The 19,062-nt window shown below is 37.5% G+C and overlaps 1 protein-coding gene across 1 annotated transcript in view; it reads left to right on the forward strand.

Moving 5' to 3' along the window:
• Positions 1-1,057: 1,057 nt before the first annotated feature.
• Positions 1,058-19,062, forward strand: part of LOC127386984 (vitellogenin-1-like) — a 42,519-nt gene continuing 24,514 nt past the window's right edge. Inside the window, exons 1-13 of the mRNA XM_051624786.1 lie at positions 1,058-1,097; positions 1,415-1,435; positions 1,563-1,714; positions 4,149-4,400; positions 6,553-6,714; positions 7,381-7,532; positions 10,265-10,415; positions 10,515-10,672; positions 10,786-10,951; positions 11,982-12,104; positions 13,652-13,870; positions 15,911-16,128; positions 16,214-16,311. Of these exons, the coding sequence (XP_051480746.1) occupies positions 1,058-1,097; positions 1,415-1,435; positions 1,563-1,714; positions 4,149-4,400; positions 6,553-6,714; positions 7,381-7,532; positions 10,265-10,415; positions 10,515-10,672; positions 10,786-10,951; positions 11,982-12,104; positions 13,652-13,870; positions 15,911-16,128; positions 16,214-16,311 (1,912 nt within the window). The remainder of the gene's footprint in view (positions 1,098-1,414; positions 1,436-1,562; positions 1,715-4,148; positions 4,401-6,552; positions 6,715-7,380; positions 7,533-10,264; positions 10,416-10,514; positions 10,673-10,785; positions 10,952-11,981; positions 12,105-13,651; positions 13,871-15,910; positions 16,129-16,213; positions 16,312-19,062) is intronic.

Below are 19,062 nucleotides of genomic sequence, written 5' to 3' on the forward strand. Positions count from 1 at the left end.
GAAAACCTTGCTCTGCTCCCAGAGGATAGAATCTATCTGCCTGCCTATGTGCACTACTTGTGCATGCACTATGTTGTACCTTTCATAGCCTTGGGGAAATACCAGATATACATTCCTGAGGTCTCCTTCCTGCCCTTTCAGTAACCCTTGTACCCAGGTGGTTTTTTACGTGATCTGTAATTTACCATTTGACCAAAAGACAATCTTAAATTTGAAGTAAATATTAAACCATCTCAAAATATATGTACATCTGAGGTTAGGGAGCAAACTCCCACCTGACTTAGTTTTGCTAAAGATTGATCTGAATGTTATCATTATAAGTGGGAAATTCTGGATCTATTTTCACAAGACTGGCAACAGGCAAAGCTCCATGAGAACACGTTGAGAAGTACTAGATGATCCCAGATCACTGAAGTCCTTCTGGGAATGTAACTTGTTTTTTAATTTCCCTCCTATTTTCATAGCATGAACTCTGACCATTAGCCAGAAGCTAACATGAAGGTCATACTGACAAGATTTATCTTTCCAGGTGTGCATAATGAGCTACACTTGGAAAGACAGCCATGGTAGAGACCATGGAAAGACAGTCTCTTATTGCATGTCTATGAGCTCTGAGATATCTCAATCCTAAATCTATCAAATCAGTCACAAATTCTCCTCTAAAAGTAGAGTTTCAATATGACAGCAATGTGAGTCTCCAAAGCTGTGGCCCTTGGGCAAGAGCAAATCATCAGGAGACTGAAGAGGGAGTATTTTTATTTAATTTTAAATTTTAATTATTGTTTTACTGTTGAATTTCAATGCAGAGAAATGGCAAAAAATAACAAGCAGGATATTTTGAAAATGAAATCTCTGATTCACATAGTAAATTAGTTTAAATTATGGGGCGATTTGAAGTTGTTAGAATTCGTGACCTTAGAAATGTTTATTTTTTGATTGATCAATACAGGTTCTAAAATATGCTTATTTGTCTACTCAGCATGCCAAAAGAAACATGTGATAGCACATACCTTTATAAAAGACAACCCAGCCTGTTCACCTTTACTTTATCCCCATCATGAGGGGCTTGGTATTAGCCCTGGTTTTAACGCTGGTGGGTAAGTAATTCTCTGCTTTGATGAATTTAAAAGAACAGATTTAGGAAAAGGTTTCAGAATCTAAATATAGTTCCTTTACAAACATGAACATTAACATTTTATAGAAACATGGTTTTATTTATTTGTTTGTTTGTTTAGGGAAAAAAGGCTTTTGGTTATGTGTTGAACTAGAAGTGAAGTTAATTAGAAAGCTATGCTGTATGTACAAGATGAGATATAGCCTTTCAGACTAAAATACATTAACATTTTGGGTTGTTGGTGAGGGGTTTTTTGCTTTGTCATTTCATTACTCCTTTTTTTTTTTCCTTCTCTTTCAGGGAGCCAGCATCTTAATTACCGTAAGTAATTTTCCTATGGGCTAATATAATTATAATGAGTGAAATTCAAAATAGAATCTGGAAGGTATATCGATGCTTAATGCAACTTTGTAACAGCTAATGTTTTATGGGAACCATTTCTTTCCAGAACCTGATTTCAGTGAAAACAAGGTTTATACATTTGATTATGAAAGCACGCTTCTCAGTGGACTTCCAGAGAAAGGACTTGCAAGAGCTGGAATAAGAATAAAAAGTAAAGTGGAAATTAGTGGTATTGGGCCAAAACTTTGTCTTATTAGGGTAAGAAAATGTATTCAATTTGAAAGGTAACATTTTCTTCATACTTGACTTATTTTTTAAGCTTTTAGGAAGTAATTAAGTTTCATCATGTATTGTGCTTACTCAGGGAGAATGTAACTAACACTGTTTTTTATGCAGTGTCCTAAATCCTGTTTGCACTTTGCCAGGTAATTCTCAGCTGAAGCCAAACTTGGGCTTGAACAGTTTCTTCTGCTTTGTGGTCAGGGAGACAATGGAATATAATTGGAAACACACACTAATTTATTACTGGAACAATCCATTTGTTCCAAACTGTACAATCTAGGATTATTTAATCAACTGATTTCATAACCAGCAAAGGAAGGGTAATAAAACATGTGACAGTAGCTGGATGTGATTCAATATTTAGCATAATTAATGTCATCTGGTGACTTCTTTTTCTGCAGGCTCCCAAATGACATTCTATGTCATCCTCAATTGTATATTTTTACTGCATGCTGAGTAATTGCTAAGAGTTCTGATTATGCGAAAAACACTTTTGCCTTTAACAGAAGCCTATATGTGTTTCTAATTAATGTGTTGAAACACATTCTTCAATTGCCTTACACAAATTCAACTTAGTCTTCTTTATATGTGGAAGAAAAAAGATCTTTTTATAAGCTTTTATTTGGAAAATTGAAAACTGCAGATTAAAAAGACTGGTGACTGTTTGATAAATACTTCTAAATGCTGTAGCCTTCCAGCCTGAATTAGCCTTCTGCTACTAGGTATTTTTATAAGTTCGAATTATAATAGATCTAGACAGGGCACATTGCTTTTCCATGACCTTTGAAAATGGCTGGATTTTTTTTGAAAAAAAAACCAAGGAAATAAGAGCCACACATCTATGTGGGTGAGCAGAAGGCTTTCCTGGCAGAGAGGAGGCAAAAGCAGTCTTGTGTTTGCCATACAACCTGCCCTATTCCTGCCAAAACAGTTCTTAGTGTGCCAGGGTGAATCTTTACAAAAAATATACTTCTGTTTCCTAAAACCTTCCAATATCACTTCACCTGTGTATTTGGTAAAAAGTTTCATTTTAAAAAATAAATACAGAAAGAATTTCAGGCAAGAAAATAAGAAGGGGAAAAAAAAGTTATTTTGGGACAAGTTCTAAGTGAAAGATAATGATACATTTATTCCCTGTTGCTCTGGGAGTTTATTTTGCTGCTGTTATATTTAAATTAGTCACTTTGGAGGGATGGTTCAGGGAGTTAGTCTTTGTCTGTAGTCTACTAGTTCACGTTCAGCCCAAGGAAAAAGCTGTGTTCCCTGGGTGGTTTCCAGCTGACAATTTTTTCATCACAAATCCACAGGTAGGAATTGCCAGCTGTGTTCAAAACCTAGCAGGCAGCTTAAGTCCTGACTGGGCCCCGAGGGCTAAGGAAAACTACCTCGCCCTGACCCTGCAGAATGGTCCCAAACCTGCCTGTGCACAGTATGCCAGAAGCATGTCCAAGAGGCAGCATGAGGGATTTGCTCCGTAACCGCCGCCTCTGTAAGCTTCAGTTACTGGGGTTGGCAGTGATCTCCACCAACAATAACAAAAATAAATATGAAAGTGCAGTCTCCAGTGACCTGCTGTGTGAGGATTTAGTTTGTGTGGCTTTTTGAGAAATTAATCCGCGTCTTGCATCACATCGCCAGCCTGAGGTGTCAGAGAAAAGTCTCTTTAAATTGTCAAAATATATAGAAGGGAAGGGTCCTTTGAGAAACTAAGCTAAACATGCTCTGTTCCCAGGGTGCAGAAATCACTCGAGTTATGCATAGTTTAGCACAACTTTCTACTTGCTTGGATGTGCCCAAGGTTGAGGCAGGAGTGTGAAGTGCCGAGTGGGACTGGGGGCTGTGTCTGAGCTGCCAGCTTTGCAGCAAAATGTGTAGGACCATTTTTGTAATCTGCTCTCCACTGCTCAAGCTAATTATGACTATCTGGATGGCCCAGCAGCCATGTTGTTATTAGTTTCTGACTGCTGTCTGTGCTCTGTGACCCCAGCGAGGGAGATGACAGAGTTCACAACAGGAGCTAATGATGCTTTATGCAACATTAACTTTCTCCTGCAATTTCCTGCAGAACTTCTGTACTACTTTTGGGTAGCAACCTGCTTCATGCAGCTCTTCTCTGGCTCATTTCTTCATACAAGTCAACCTTTGGCAATATGGATTATCTATGAAACAGAACAGAGTGCAGTGACTGTGGAAATATCACAGTCATTTACATTACTCTCCTTTTATGTGTAGAAATATGTATAGCAATAGTGGCTATGTTTAAATGACAGTTTTTAACTTTTCCCTGTGAAGAGGCTTTGTGTTATTTGAAAGTGTTATTTTTGACATACGTAAGGCTTTAGACCCTTATGTGTATTGAAAAATGTTAACTGAAAAATTAAAGAGGAATTATATTCCCCCTCTGTTCCAGATTCACTCAATCGAAGCAGCAGAGTACAATGGTGTCTGGCCTACAAGCTCATTCTCTCGATCACTCAAACTAGCCCAGGTACTAACAGGGCAACTCAGTAACCCTATCAAGTTTGAGTATAGCCATGGCCATGTTGGAAACCTTATGGCTCCTGATTCTGTCTCGGATGATGGTCTGAACATCTACAGAGGAGTCCTGAATGTGCTGGAGATAAGTATAAAGAAGATGCAGCATTCATACAGTTTACAGGAGGTGAGCTTTTGGGTTTGGCCATGGTGGTTGCTTTACAAATAAGTAAGCCTTCAGATACTCCTACTGCATTTTCTGGATTCATCTTTGACATAAACTTCACTAACAAGACACACTTAATCTGGGGAAATCATTATTAAATTGTTCTTATCAGACAACCTTTGATAGAGCTGAAGCCCAAAAGGACAACAGAATAGCAGATTTTTAATCTAGCTGATGAAAATATTTTTTTTAAAATACATTTGAAGCATTAGACCCTTAGAAAATCTGACATGTGATTCTACAGAAAGTAAACTCTTATGAAAGCTGAAGTCCACGTAAAATTTGAATACTGTATTAAAATAAGCTTAAACATACAGCACAAGATTAAAACCACAATAACAGTAATTTGACTTTTTTACCAATCATGTATAATTTAATCTCTTCTCGCTCCTCTTTTAGGAGGAAAACAATATATATGCCATGACATTACTGTAATAGCTTTGACAGCTGGAGCTGATGCTCTATTGGAATTTCTACTGTTTTTCAGGTTTTAATATCTTAGTCAAGGTAAATCATCTGATATTACTATTCACCACAGAAATTGCAATGTGTTTATTTTTTGCAAAACCGTATTTACATTGATTAGACTACATTCGATTCAGAGCTCAGCAAAAACCTTGAAATTATTATACTTTCATGTTATTTTTATTGAAAATGCAGACTGGAGTAACTTTAAATATATATATTTTTTATTTTTTAATGTAAGTAGTGTTGTTTCTGGGAAAGGAAATACATTATTTAATATTTCACACTGCTTGTTACACATGAAAACTTGGGCAGCGGTTTTGCATATTCTGTAGTGCTATTTTCTTTTATCTAGTTTATATCTTTGTTATTTCTAATTCGGTTAGCAGTATGTCCTACTCTTGTTGATGAGCAATATATGGGATTTCACCTCGCAGAATAATTTCCAAGTGTTTCTTTGCTTTTCTCTGGCAGTAACTGTTTAATGAACATTGGCACCCTTGCTTGACAATCTCTCTCTAAAGGAATATAAGCATTATTCTTCCCAAAATCAGAACTGCAGAGAGATTTCAAGGACTAACTGGGGAAAGTCTGCATCACATCCTTCAGAGTGTAAGGTTAAGGTTATCTGAACTAGCCATGAACTGCACACAGCTAGAAAGTCCAGCTAGACAGGAGACTACTGTATTCCACTGAGCCTGATGGGCTGAACATGCCCATTTAAAGTCTGTATGTTTCTACTTTGCCATGAAGAGGAGCCCCACAGCTGTATTTGCAGAGTGCAAGTCTATCAGAAAGCTTGGGCAATTCTTATTGCTTGCCCTTACAGAAGCCACAGTGTGTTCAGGAATAGTGTTAAGCTAGAGATGAAGTGAGTATATCTTGCCACAATTTAGCTGTTCTGACATAGCCCAGAGCTGCTCTCTGGAGTGGCTGTGCTATCAGTAACATTAAAAAAAATCATGACAATAACCCTTCCTCCTAAAATCCAATAAAATATTTTTCTTCTGCAAAATCTCATCGCTTACTGAGGAGATTTAAGAGCTCTTATAAATATATATATTCTTGAAGTATTATTGAAGATCAGAGCTAAAACTGCAAACTCAAGAAAACCAACAATCACAACTCTGCTATCCTGAAATTCTCTTTAACTATTACTGTTCATATTGTGACAGATCATTCAATATTGCAAGGCCTGTTCCATACGCATTTATAAGCTGTCTATAAAAGAAAATTTTAAGGGCAGAATTTCATCTTCAACCTTAAAGTACTGTGCTATTGAGATTTTATTCTGAGTGATCAAATTATTTTGGCACTTTTTATTAATATTCCTTAAATTGTATTTCATAATTGACAGCTCTATCTGGAAATTGTTACCTTTTCTGAGCCTCCAAGACTTGTCTCAGTGAAACTCTTGAGAATTTTAGTTCTCTCAGTGAAACGCTGTTTTGGCTTACTGGAAACGTGTTAAAAAGCAATGAGAGTAATGATCATCCAGATCTTGCTTTTGGAGAGTACCATAACTAAAAAGCATTAATTTCTATCAGGAATTTTGAAAATACAGAATTAAGCAGGAAAGTCCATGTGGGAAATTGAAGAAGTTTTGCATAGGGGTGAACTTCTCTGATCCCATTCTCATTTTTACCAGGCTGGGATTGAAGGTATTTGCAACACAACCTATGCAATCCAGGAGAAAAAGAGAGTGAACTTAGTCTACGTGACAAAATCCAAGGACCTGAACAGTTGTGAAGAGAAAGTTCAAATGGTCACAGGCTCAGCATACACTCAACCATGCCAGACCTGCCAGCAGGTAAATTAGAGTGTATTATATCCGTATACAGGGAGCCATTTGGCATCCATGTTACCTCTTGCTTTGTTACGCTTAAAATGAGAGAAGAGTAAGATCTTCTGCATCTAGTTACCAACATTTTCTTACTGTATGAAAATCAGAACCACAGAGCAGCAGAGGTCTCTGCTGCAGACTGTCATATACTGCAGGCACACTTCAACTATCTTGAATTAGCTGGCTTGGAAACCATTAATACCAGCACGAATTAATTCACCTACTCTATTGAGTAAAAAAGATAGTCATGATGTCCAGTTTCTGCTGTTCAAGATAGATACTAGTGCATCTTAGCATAATACTCCCTCTGAAATAAGAAATTGTGTGGATTATACTGCTGCTCTCTTCAGAAAATGTGTCTCCTTCTCACAGAAATAAACAATGACTTAGATTTAGGAAAGGACAAAAACAGCTAACAGTAAGGGAGCCAGGCAGTGTGTCTGACCTCTCCCATGGAAGTGAGCATGCAGAATTCACATAAAGCACTAATATGGGCAATAAACACAACAGCCCTGGAAAAAAACGTAGGCTGAAGTGAGTGGTGTAATAGCTTCTAGACTCAGAATTTAGAAGTTCAATGACTTTCTCCTTTTTTTTTTCCTTTTTTTTTTTTTTTTTTTTAATACTGTAAAGAGAAACAAGAATTCCCGAGCAACTGCTACTTACAATTATAAAATAAAATATACACGTAATGAAGCTGTAATTACACAAGCTGATGTTGAGGAAATTCACCAGTTTTCACCCTTCAATGAGATAACAGGAGGAAATGCTATAGTAGAAGCAAGGTACTGTACATATGCCTTTAATTCAGCAACTACCTCAGCCTCATAGTAATTTGGTCAAACTCTATAACTGAAATAAATCCTTTCCTTCCACAGCCTATTGTTTGCCAGTATTTAATTACATAAAATCCCAAACAGTTCATAAAAACTACCTTCACTGTTAGTTGTAAATCTGAAACATGCACATCGCTATCCAAATTCTGTTAGGTAAACTTGGCAGGATTTGACTATTTTATTTCTCAGGGTTATTTGTTTTATGTCATAAAAGCCAAAACAAATGTAATTCCATCTGAAAAATTGTGAACTAATATATTTTCAGTAAAATACTGTGAGAGACAGTTACTCACTGAAAGAGAGTTCCCTGGAAAACAATAATGCAAGAAGAGACTCTGGAGACTAGTTCACAAGAAACCTAGATAAGACTTTAGATTCCTATGTACTTCCTAAGTGCAATGGGCTGCTTGCAAATCTCCCATCAAAACAGTTTCTCAATAGAAAATTGGGTTTTATTGCAAAAAGATTGTGCACAAAGCATGTAAAATTCATTTGCTTTTCTACAGGAAATTTTGCATATTTGTTAAACAAGTTTGGGCAAAATGAGAATCACGGTTATCTAAGAACTTGAAACCTGGCTCATTTTTAGCTCAAGGCTCCAACTTTCAGAGGTCAAAAAATCACCTATTGAAAAATTTTTAGTTACTTGCTTTAGTAACAGACTGTGTAGAAGGGGGTGCCCTGCTGGAGTGGGAGGCTTTTTGCATAACATTTACTGTACAGAGAATATGCACCAATGCCACTCCAGCTGCTGTAATCTTGCATTCCTTCATTAGTTTGTGCAACAATCTATTGGGATATTACATAGTTTTGGAAACTGCAACATCAGAAAGTTCATGTCAATATATTGCTGATTGATTTAATTATTATGATTAACATATTCAGTCTGGCTAAAGAAAGCGAAACAAAACAAAAGAGCAGTAAAGGTGAAAGTGGCTTTACTATTTCATGCAATCATGGTGAAGACAGATACAACTGCAGTGCTTAATTGAATTATAGGTTGTTGTGAGTGAGCATTAGTTTGGAGGCAATAGACTTTTGCTGATTTAAACTCTTCTTCTGCAAGGGGCATAGACTCCTTTACTGTTATCCCTCAGGTGTGGAGCCCCTGGAAAAAGTAGTGCCCTTACTTTTATCCATTTCCTTTATATCTTTAGCATTACCTAGCAGATGGGGACAAACATAAGTTAGCTGGGAAGATGTGGACATGTCACCCAAGTCTTCAGAAGTTTTTTCTACAATGCATTTTTCTGTGTAAAAAATAAAAAAATAATAATAAAAAAAATCTAATATTTGTAGCTGAGTTTTCAGACCTGTTCAGCATAAGCCTCTTGCAGGATCTTTCAAAGCCAGGAGAGGTTTACTATTGTTTCACAGATTTAATCCTGTCTTTAGTATTCATTTGTTCTTCTCCTCGGAGTATAACATTTTCCCATCAATACTAGGCAGATATATCTCTTCCTGATACAATGAAGATGAAGACATAATAGATTCATCATGTTCTGGAGGGGGGAGTTAAATCAGTCCAAGTGTACCTGATGCTATACTTTCTGACCCACATGCCCTTTCAATAATATTGTATAAAACTTCAAGAGAGAAAAAAATCTCTGCTGATTCGGCAGCGATTTCTATTCAAATTTCAGTGTCTTGCCTGCAAAGCAGTTTTATCCTATTTTCTACAGCAGTTCTCTGCAATCCATATGGAAGGAGTGGATAGAAATGATACAGAAGATCATCGTAGAGATCTCAAAATAAACACACCAATTTTCTACAGAGATTTTGAGATACTGTGTAGTACATCAATATTTCTTTTGGAATGCTTTCAGTTGTTCAGTATAAATGCCTAACTTTATTATAGTGTCCTAAATGACTTATTTTAAACATAATTGATGGAATAGGATGCATCTCTTTAGCTGAAAATGTAGCAGACAGAAGATGTTTGCAAAGACAAACTCTCATTGGAATTCATAATAACAAAGGATGAAGCTTTGGTTCTCCTTGTAAAGTTTCCAAAAATTAATCCTGAATTTATCTCACTTTTTCCTTGGGAAGCCCAATTTGAAACTTCATGAGAACCTTTTACCTTCTGCAGTCCCCGGGAAATTCAGATTGCCAGGCAAAATGGAGAAGGAATTTTAACAGTGCAAATAAAAATATTGTAGCATTTCTTACGTTATCTAAAGTTTTTCAGTTCCTTTTGAAGCTTCTGAAAGCTTTTGAAAAAAAAGCTTTTGAAGCTTCCAGGACGCACAGACACATAAGAGCTTTTATGAACTTCTTAAAAGGTTTAAATTAAGTGATAATTTATAAAAAAATTCCCATCAGTTATTTTTCTCTAATTTTGAATTTACTCCTTAAGACACAACACAATTCCTGTGATCTTGTTTGGACCACAGCTTCTCAGCTCCCACTTCTTCCTTAAATTCTCAAGCCATATTACTCCCAAAGGAAGGTAAAGGCTCTTACCTGAGCCCTGCTGAGTAAGTGCATACCTTCTCAGAGTGTGATTCTGAGCACCCTGTCCAAACACAATTATTTGTAAGTGCTTTTGCCCCTCAGTATCAAAACCCTTTTGTAACACTAGTAGCTGCATTGCAATGTAGGGAGGCTGAAATACTGCTCTCTTTTTAGCTTGTACCCTGCAACTTGTGATGTTACCTCTCTGGCTTCCTACATTCCAGGCAGAAACTTGCTTTGACAGATGTGCAAAAGCACATGGCAGAGGTCCCACCAAAAGAATTCCAGAATCGTGGATCACTTCAGTACCAGTTCAGCAGTGAATTGCTTCAGCTCCCTGTCCACTTATTCAAAATAAAAGATGTGGAGAGCCAGGTAAAATTCATCCACTGAACAGACTCTTTGTTGGAGGTTAGAATCCTTGCATGTGGAAAACTAGGCATGTAAACTTTGTGCGTTTTAATCTTCCTGCAGATAGAGGAAAGCCTGCAAGACCTAGTAGAGACCACATCTGAAAAGCTTCCCAGTGATGCACCAGCAAAAGCTCTCAAGCTTCTGCACCTCTTCCGTGCAGCGAATGAGGAGAATTATGAGTCAGTATGGAAGCAGTTTTCCAGTCGGCCAGTGTACAGGTACAAGCAGTACAAGTGGTGATGCTTCTGCTGACAGACCCTGTTGGAGACCATCTGGAATGACCATGTTAACATGCAGATGTGGAAAATGGACCTTGCCTTTCCCATTGCAGGCGCTACATTTTGGATATAATTCCTGCAGTTGCCAGTCACCGTGCACTCAGGTTCTTGAGGCATAAAATGGAAAGGCAAGAGCTCACCAGCTGGGAAGCAGCTCAGACGGTGTTTGTGGCTCTGCACTCGAGCCCACCAACTCAGGACGTGATGGAGGAAGCGACGGTAGGATTTGTTCAACACTCTCGAATCGCTCATTATTGATTTTGACATCTGTCCTATTTATTCCTTTGACAAGATTGTGAAGGCTTTGATAATATAAAGGGTTTATATCCCCTAGTGAGGTTGAAAGGAGTTTATTTCCTGTCTGTCTTAAGGGAAGGAGAATGCAAATCAAAAGGACAAAAATGAATCCAGAAAAATACCTCTCAGTGACAGAGGTTATTGCTGCTAACAGTGGTTTCCAGCCTCCCTTTGTGCAAATGTACTTTACAGTTACATCAGATTAGATATCTGAGTGTGTACAAAGACAAGGGAGTAAGAAATATCTATTTGTTTTATCCTGTATTTGTCCTGATTGACCTAGCAGGATGGGTATAAATTGGAGAAGATCTATTGAAAATAAGGGAATTGTGCCAATGTGGAGGAGAAAGCCTAACGATTTTTACAATTTTTCCATTTCTGCAGGGTATAATTCTAGTCTCAGTTGCAGGAACTTATCTCTGCCTATCCTAGGTAAAGACCATGTATCTCAGACTAGAGTTTTGCCCTCTGTGAAAGCTGTGACAACCTGGCTGTTACTGTGCTGTAATGCTCTGCTTCCCACTCAAGGAAGCAGTGGGCTGATGCCTCCTGTCAGCTCCTACATTTATACAAAATATTCCTGTCTGCCCAAAGTACTGAGGTCCATTCACAATGTATCTCAAGTATTTTGTACCTATAGCTGAGGCAATTATGAAACAATTATTAATGTTTCTCGCATAAAGTGTGTTTTTCCATTCCAGAACTGATTTCCTCCCTTTGGATTACAGTCTACGCCAAGTTTAAATCTGGAACACTATAAAAATGAAAGATCTGCCTTCCAGATGTTAGTTGGAATTACTTTACAATTGCATTTTCAAATATAGTAATATCCACTGATTAGCTATAAATCCATCAATCAAAAAATATCAAAACCTTGGTTTTGACGGAAACATTTTTTTTAATGTTGTTGCTCTTCACTAATGGTGCTAACAAACAACTGCTTTCTCTCCAGCTCATCGTGAAAAAACATTGCCCACGCTCACCCACTATACTTGGAAAGTTTTGCTACCTCAGTTACGCGTCACTCTGCCACAAACAGTGCTCTTCATCAGACTCCTGCTCTGAATGTCTCCAGGTAACTGCATTGTTTATTGTGTAGAAGAAAAACTAAGCCTTGACTTCTTTCTTCATTATTCAGAAACCTGAATTCCACTTCACTACAGTGCTTCTTTTGGGGAAACAATCCCCAGTTGGTTAAATACCACATTTTTATCTTTAGATTAACACACGAGAGTGAGAGGAAGAAGCATGTAAGTCATAGCGCTTTCTATCTGAGTATCTCTGAGTGCTTTATTGCCAATTATTAATGAAGTCCCATGGCACTGCTCTGAAACACTTTAAATATAGGGACTTACATATACTTGTAAATAAACTAAATGGCATGAAAGCCCAAGAGCTTGCCCACTCATGTAGCCTGGCCATTTCTCAGCCAGAAGCAGAGCCCAGTCATCCACACAGACTGGAAGTTTTTAATAATAGTAGTATCCTCCCTGTTTGACACTGTTTTTAAACAGCAGGCCTGAAAACAATTTAAATAGGTAGTAAATAACATTTCTCCATTTTAGACATGCATGCCATGATTTACAGAGGTTGGCCACCCAGACCGTGATACAGAAGGAAAGAGAAATAGGTGTTTTCAATCTTCAACGCTGGTCATTCCACCACCCCAGTAAGAGTAGGGTGTTCCAAATACATCATGTGCCTGCCATGTTTTTTTTCCTGCAGTACACAGGCATGGCTGACATTCCTACATGTATCTCCTGCGTTTCAACTGCCCCCAGTGCCCTTGAGCTAATTAAATCTAAGCCCAATGCCAGGGAATGGAAGTTCTTTCCCAAAGCAAATGATTGTATAGGCTTATTCAATGCATTTCAAATGACCATTCATTCAATTAGCAATATCAGATGGACTGTTTTCACACCATCAGTGGATCTCAAATGTGATATTTTATAGCATTGGAACTGCATTGAAATTATTCTGCAACAGTTCAGGGTTTCTTCTTTAGAGACATTTTTTAGCATTGAAAAGAGTTTTCTATTAGGATTTAGTTTTATTCTCATATTCAGCCTTCAGACAACTATTTTTAATTTTGCCACATAAATGTGTGATCCACTTGGCTACAACAAAGACTGTAAAATGACTTGATGATCACACTGTCAGCTACTAATCCACAATAAAAAGTGGCTGTCACAGCTGAAGTTAGGGGCACCACCACTAGCCATATATTCAGGAATCTTATTTAATGGTCTGAAGAATTTAACTGTATCTGCGTTTTTGCACCTGCCTTCAACCATTAGAGATATTCAAATAGCATTATTGAAGGGTTCCCAGCTCACCCTGAAAGGCAGTGGGAAGTAGTTCCTAGCTATTATTTTTTCCTTTAAAAATCTTACTTGATAACTTTAAGGCATATTGATGAAGAAGTTGTTCATTGCAGCTTTCTTGGATAGGCTTGTTCTATGAATAAAATGTCATATTCATGAGGACAAAAATAATTTGAAAATATTTAAAATAAATGAATTGAACAAACTGAAATTATCAAAGTCAAACCTCAGAATAGGGGATGGGATGTAGATAAGAGTTAGAATTGAACTCAACAGAAGATTTGTTTTCTTTTTTCAGTTACTTCATGGCTTTGCAGGAGAGGCACTGAGCAAGGCTAACACAGAAGAAATTTCCCTGGCTTTGAAAGCTCTTGGGAATGTAGGACATCCAGCCAGCATCAAGCACATCAAGAAATTTTTGCCAGGATATGCAGCCAGTGCCTCAGATCTGCCACTCAAGGTTCATGCAACTGCTGTGATAGCCCTGAAAAACATAGGAATGAAAGACCCCAAAATGGTAAGGACACAAAGCTGCCTCCTTTCACTTATGACAACCCAGCATAAGGCTGCTAATTGATGATGGGAGATGGGGGAAAGCATACCTTTTATTTCTTTTATTTTATTAAAAAAAAAATATAGCCATAATAAGTGTATTTTTTAATACCTAACCATTAGTTGACGTTTTCTTCTTTTTGACATTAACCTAGTGTTTCAGATAGCAACAAAAATCCCACTTAAAGGGTACATTCATTACCCTATTGTTGAAGAAAAATCAGTATTTCCACTGCAAACCTTTATTTTCCAAGGACATTAGACAGAAAGCTAAATTATTGACCAGAATGTGTTTAGTGCCTCTTCAACTTTGGTATGTGAGAGAACCACAAAACAAGGTTTTCAGAGAACTGACATTTAATACTGAGTGTCACATCTAATCATAATTCAAGACCAGATCTTATTGTAAATATATACTAGAGGTTTGCATCCTAATTACAAATTTACGGACATTGTGTGGGTTTAAGTCATAAACAGAACATTTAATAAATGTGACTTTGTCCCTGAACAGGATAATGATTAGATATCACGTACAATGATTACACAGACATCCTCACATCCACCACAGACATCACTTTACAATCATTTTCACCTTAAAGAAATCTGCTTCTAAAAGGAAGCAGCATTTTCAATATTTTTTTCCTAATAGTGCATTTTTTGTTTTATATAAGACTATTCTTAATAGAAACAGTAAAATAAAAGCTTTCATTAACTATTCTCCTACTAATCTGTATCAGTTTTTCCATTACACTCATTTTTTTGCATGTGACTCCCAGTTTGAGTACATATATTGATCCACAGACAATAGTGTGCCAGGGTATGCTTTTAAGCAAAAGAATAAAGAAACAATTTACTAGAGTGCAGGAGCTAGATGGGAAAAAGCAGAGGGGGAGGAAAAAACAGCAAGGCTAGGAGTTAAGCTATTTGCTGGGGAAGAAAAAAGCCAGTTTGGTGTTTGACAACAATGCTGTATCTCTGTTTGCCCTTTGACCCTGCTTTCCACGTGTGACCCAGGCCACCCCTATTTTTTCCCTTTGGAAAAAATTGATCTGGAGCAAGTTAATGCCTGTGGTCAGATTTTTCATTGTTCATAGAACCAATTTAATGCCTGGTCTGCAGCTAGCTACACACCTATGTTTGTATTAAACAGAATTAATACATGGTCTGTCTCTTTGACTGTATCATTTGAAAAGATAGTTACATTTAGAAAGCAGCCACTGCATCATTTTCCCTTGGTATCTGATAATCAACATATGCAAATTGACAAAACCAGTCAGGGTATTTTCAGAGTTTGTTGAAGTTTTCTGGATCAGCCTTGTGGTTGGAGCATGTGGGCGTGCGCTGGGCGGGCAGGACAGGGATGTGCAGAGGGGTGCCAGAACGGCCTAAACCATCCACATCCATTCTGAAGTGGAAGTGAAAAGCTTCAGTGCAGCTCATGGAAATCAGAAAGGTTCCAGTACAAAACTAGTCTGGATACTGAATATTGCCAGGGTTAAACAACACATTGGTCAGAAGTAGTGCTGTGGAAATTACACTTGTTGTATAAACTGCCTACATGACATAGAGATTTCTGGCTTTTTTTTTTTTTTAGCAGAAAGGGCTCCACAAGATCAAATTATTATAAATAAGGCATACCATTATGGGTAGGGATAAGTGATCACTGAAACCACTTCTCAGGTATGTGATGGATCCATGAAATCTCTTTTAGCTAGAGTAGTTATGCTATAGATACATTTTGCTGTAGCTCAAAAAGGGGTAATATATTTGATGCAGAAGTTATCCAGTGAAGTTACTTGTCCTTGAGTGTTTTGCAAGTCAGACTATGTTACCGTAATGTCCCTTTCAGCCTTCAGACTATGAAACAAGAACACTGTTGCCATAATAATTAAATAATACTTTTTTTTTACTGCACTAGTGATGAAGAGATCATTCACAGATGATGAATGGTTTCTAGCAAAATGTGCAAACATACTGTAAATTTGAGTATATCTATTGTTTTCAGGTCCAGGCTATTACCCTTGAGATTTTCCTGAATCACAAAATTCATCCTCGGGTCCGAATGTTAGCTGCAGTGGTTTTGCTTGAAACCAAGCCAGGTCTTCCAATACTGATGACATTAGCTGATGCTGTGCTTAAGGAACCTAGCATGCAAGTGGCAAGTTTCATCTACTCCCACCTGAGGGCACTGGGTAGAAGCACAGCTCCAGATCTTCAAGTGATGTAAGGATAATCTGGATTCCTTCCTAGATGAAAAACTTGTTGCAAACTAATTAAGGTGTTAATATGCTCACTGATTTTTTTTCAGGGCATCTGCCTGCAGAATGGCTATCAGATTATTAAGTCCCAAATTCGACAGATCTGGTTATCAGTTCAGCAAGGTTTTCCGCTTCAGTGTGTTTAAAGGTAAGATTCGGAATATTTTGTAGAGAAGTATATGCAAATTAATGTGTGAAAAAAATCATACATTACAAGAACTGAATTCTCCAATCCAGCTGGTTAGCTGCATGGTTTTTCTCCAATTTTTTTATGTTCAGTGAAAAAAAAATAGTAAAATCTCATGTTCTCCATTTAGAGAGCATTTAGGTCCCTGTGTGCTTTACATTGTACACTGCCAGCATGCGATTACCAGAGGGCTTCTGGGGCTCTAACTCTCCATTTTCATTAGCTGGTGAGGCACATGCTCCTATATCAAACACCATAGTCTCAGTGGTGCTTAAGAATTTCACACCATTTTTCAGCACCAAACAAACAGAAGGGACCTAAATTACTGCTGAAGTGGATTAATTTCTACCGGTGCTGAACACCTATAACCCTTGCTGAATTCAAATGTGATGCTAAATACTCTTCACCCCAACAGTAGTGCCCAGTGAAACAGCAAACTGAAAACATTCAGATGTGACGATTTGTTACACCCATGAGCAGCTAACTCAGGATTTTTCTCACATCTTCATACTGGGATTCTTCACTGGAATGAGCAGATCCATGCATGGAATCTGGAGGCAGACCAGTTACATAATGTATGTTGCATATAAAAATGTAATCAGAGCAGGGAGGATCAGATTAGGAGATAGCTCTTGCTGGGCCAAATTGTAGCTATTTCCATTTTCCATGCATATAATTTTACTCAGTGGAGGTTTTTTAACCAACTTTCCTATGTAAATGACCAGGACAGCCTCAGTGTTTTGGCACAGGTAGCTGTCAGACTAGGGAGATTATATCTACAAACAGTCTACTTACACATGCTGTTTTTCTAGGATGATTTGGATGTTTTTAGCACTTTTGTTTTTCACTGGCACATGTAAAGATTCTTTTCAAAGGAATAAATAGAAAAATAGACTGAAAAATCTGAAACTCACAGTGCTAAGTGTAAAAGTACTTTTGCCTTCTATTTGGAGGAGGGTAGTGGTTTCAAAGATTTGTGTAGATCTCATTGTTTCCCTGCACCCTCTTCATGGTTTTAAGATGACCATTTAATCTTCTCTATAATAAAAATAAATATAATACATACCACAACAACCACAGTAATATACAATACACATGCTTGCTTCCTCAGAGATGGAGAGAGAGAGTCACCAAAGAAAGACAGTCACTAATAGACACAGTGTGAACTTTTTTACCATTTAAAATGCATTCAGGAAGATGTAAATTTTCCAGTAATATGCAGATATGTGCTTCTAGTTTTAGGTGCTCATTTTGTCCTCTTATTTTTGCCTTCAAAGTGAAGTTATCTGAATTTTTACACAGCAAGAAAGAAGGGTGCAATACCACATAACAGTAGCTGGTGGAGAGCTAGGTAAAATTAATTACTTTGTTCTGGCTGTAACCTGGAAATGCAGCACATCAGTGAATCACTGTTACTTCTTGGTGAAGACCAGCATCAGAAATTTGTTTATCATGCATAATATTTAAACCTCTCACCCTGAAGAATAAGGAACAAGATCCTTTTCTCACACATGCTAATCTTAGACTTGGATAACTCGGTTAGCTAAATGAATTCAGTCCTCTGTTATAGAGTGGTGTGGGTAGAGGATCCATCCCCCTGCTTTCTGATTTGATTTGTCACCACTAGCCACAGGTGAAATGTGTTTCAGTGAGTCCATTCTAGAGGAGTTACCATAGTGACGGCTGTAATGCAGTACCTATTTCTTTGCTAAAAAAACAAAACTGTGCCCTCAGCATCACAGATTTTTGTGTTGCTAGATGCTTAATTTTTAATGACAGCAAATAACATCAGCTGACTCTATCTCTACTCTGGAATATATCACACATGGCCACCACAAATAGTGCTTCATGTTTTACACACCACTACTGAAATCAAAGGCATGATCCAGGTTCTGCTTAGCGTGAGAAGTGGCAGAACCTAAATCTCACCATGCACAGTTTGATATAATTAAATATGGTGCTACTGTTCATAGGTACCAAAGGCTTCTTGCTTTGATCACCAATTTTTCTTTCCGTCTTCCTCGGAGCAAGACATTTAGTCATTCATTTCTCATTTTAGTACAGTGTTTCATCTGATTGTGTCAGTACAATTTTTCTTTGGTAAATATTTTCTTAGAGCATTAGCACTGTGTAATGCCTGAGGTATGGAAAATTTCTCTGTTCTCTTCAAGTCAACAAAATCTGTATAATAATTTATGAGCAATACTTATTAAATATAAGTAAGCACCAAAAAAAAAAAAAAAAAAAAAAAAAAAGATCCTTAATAAATTCACTGAAAGTACCATGTCTCATTCTAGTGCCCAGTCCACATAACACCTAGGACTGTTCTGGCTAAGCTCACTCAGAGAAAAATCAGTCTTCACATTTCCAAGTCTCAAGTGAGTTTATTAGTAATGTCCCACCGTGGCATCACTTTTTATTTTCTATAGGACTAACAGTAAAATGTGAGCTTCTGGTGTGTCTCCTTGCTACTTGCTGAAGGTTCTCCAACAATTCTTCTGAAATCAGTGGGGTGGCGTTGGTACCTGTACTTTGGTTGTAGGAGCTGTTACTGAACCATGTATCTTGTAGGTAGATGGTGCCTGGCACTTTGTGTAGCACCAGAGCTTCGCACAGCAAAACAGTGAAGGTGATGTAATGAAATGCCAGTTCATACAGATTTAGTAGACTAAGAGAGTTGCTTTTCCAACAGTTTCTGAAACATGTGACTAG

Source organism: Apus apus, chromosome 7, assembly GCF_020740795.1.
Source record: "Apus apus isolate bApuApu2 chromosome 7, bApuApu2.pri.cur, whole genome shotgun sequence".
NCBI classification, from domain to species: domain Eukaryota; kingdom Metazoa; phylum Chordata; class Aves; order Apodiformes; family Apodidae; genus Apus; species Apus apus.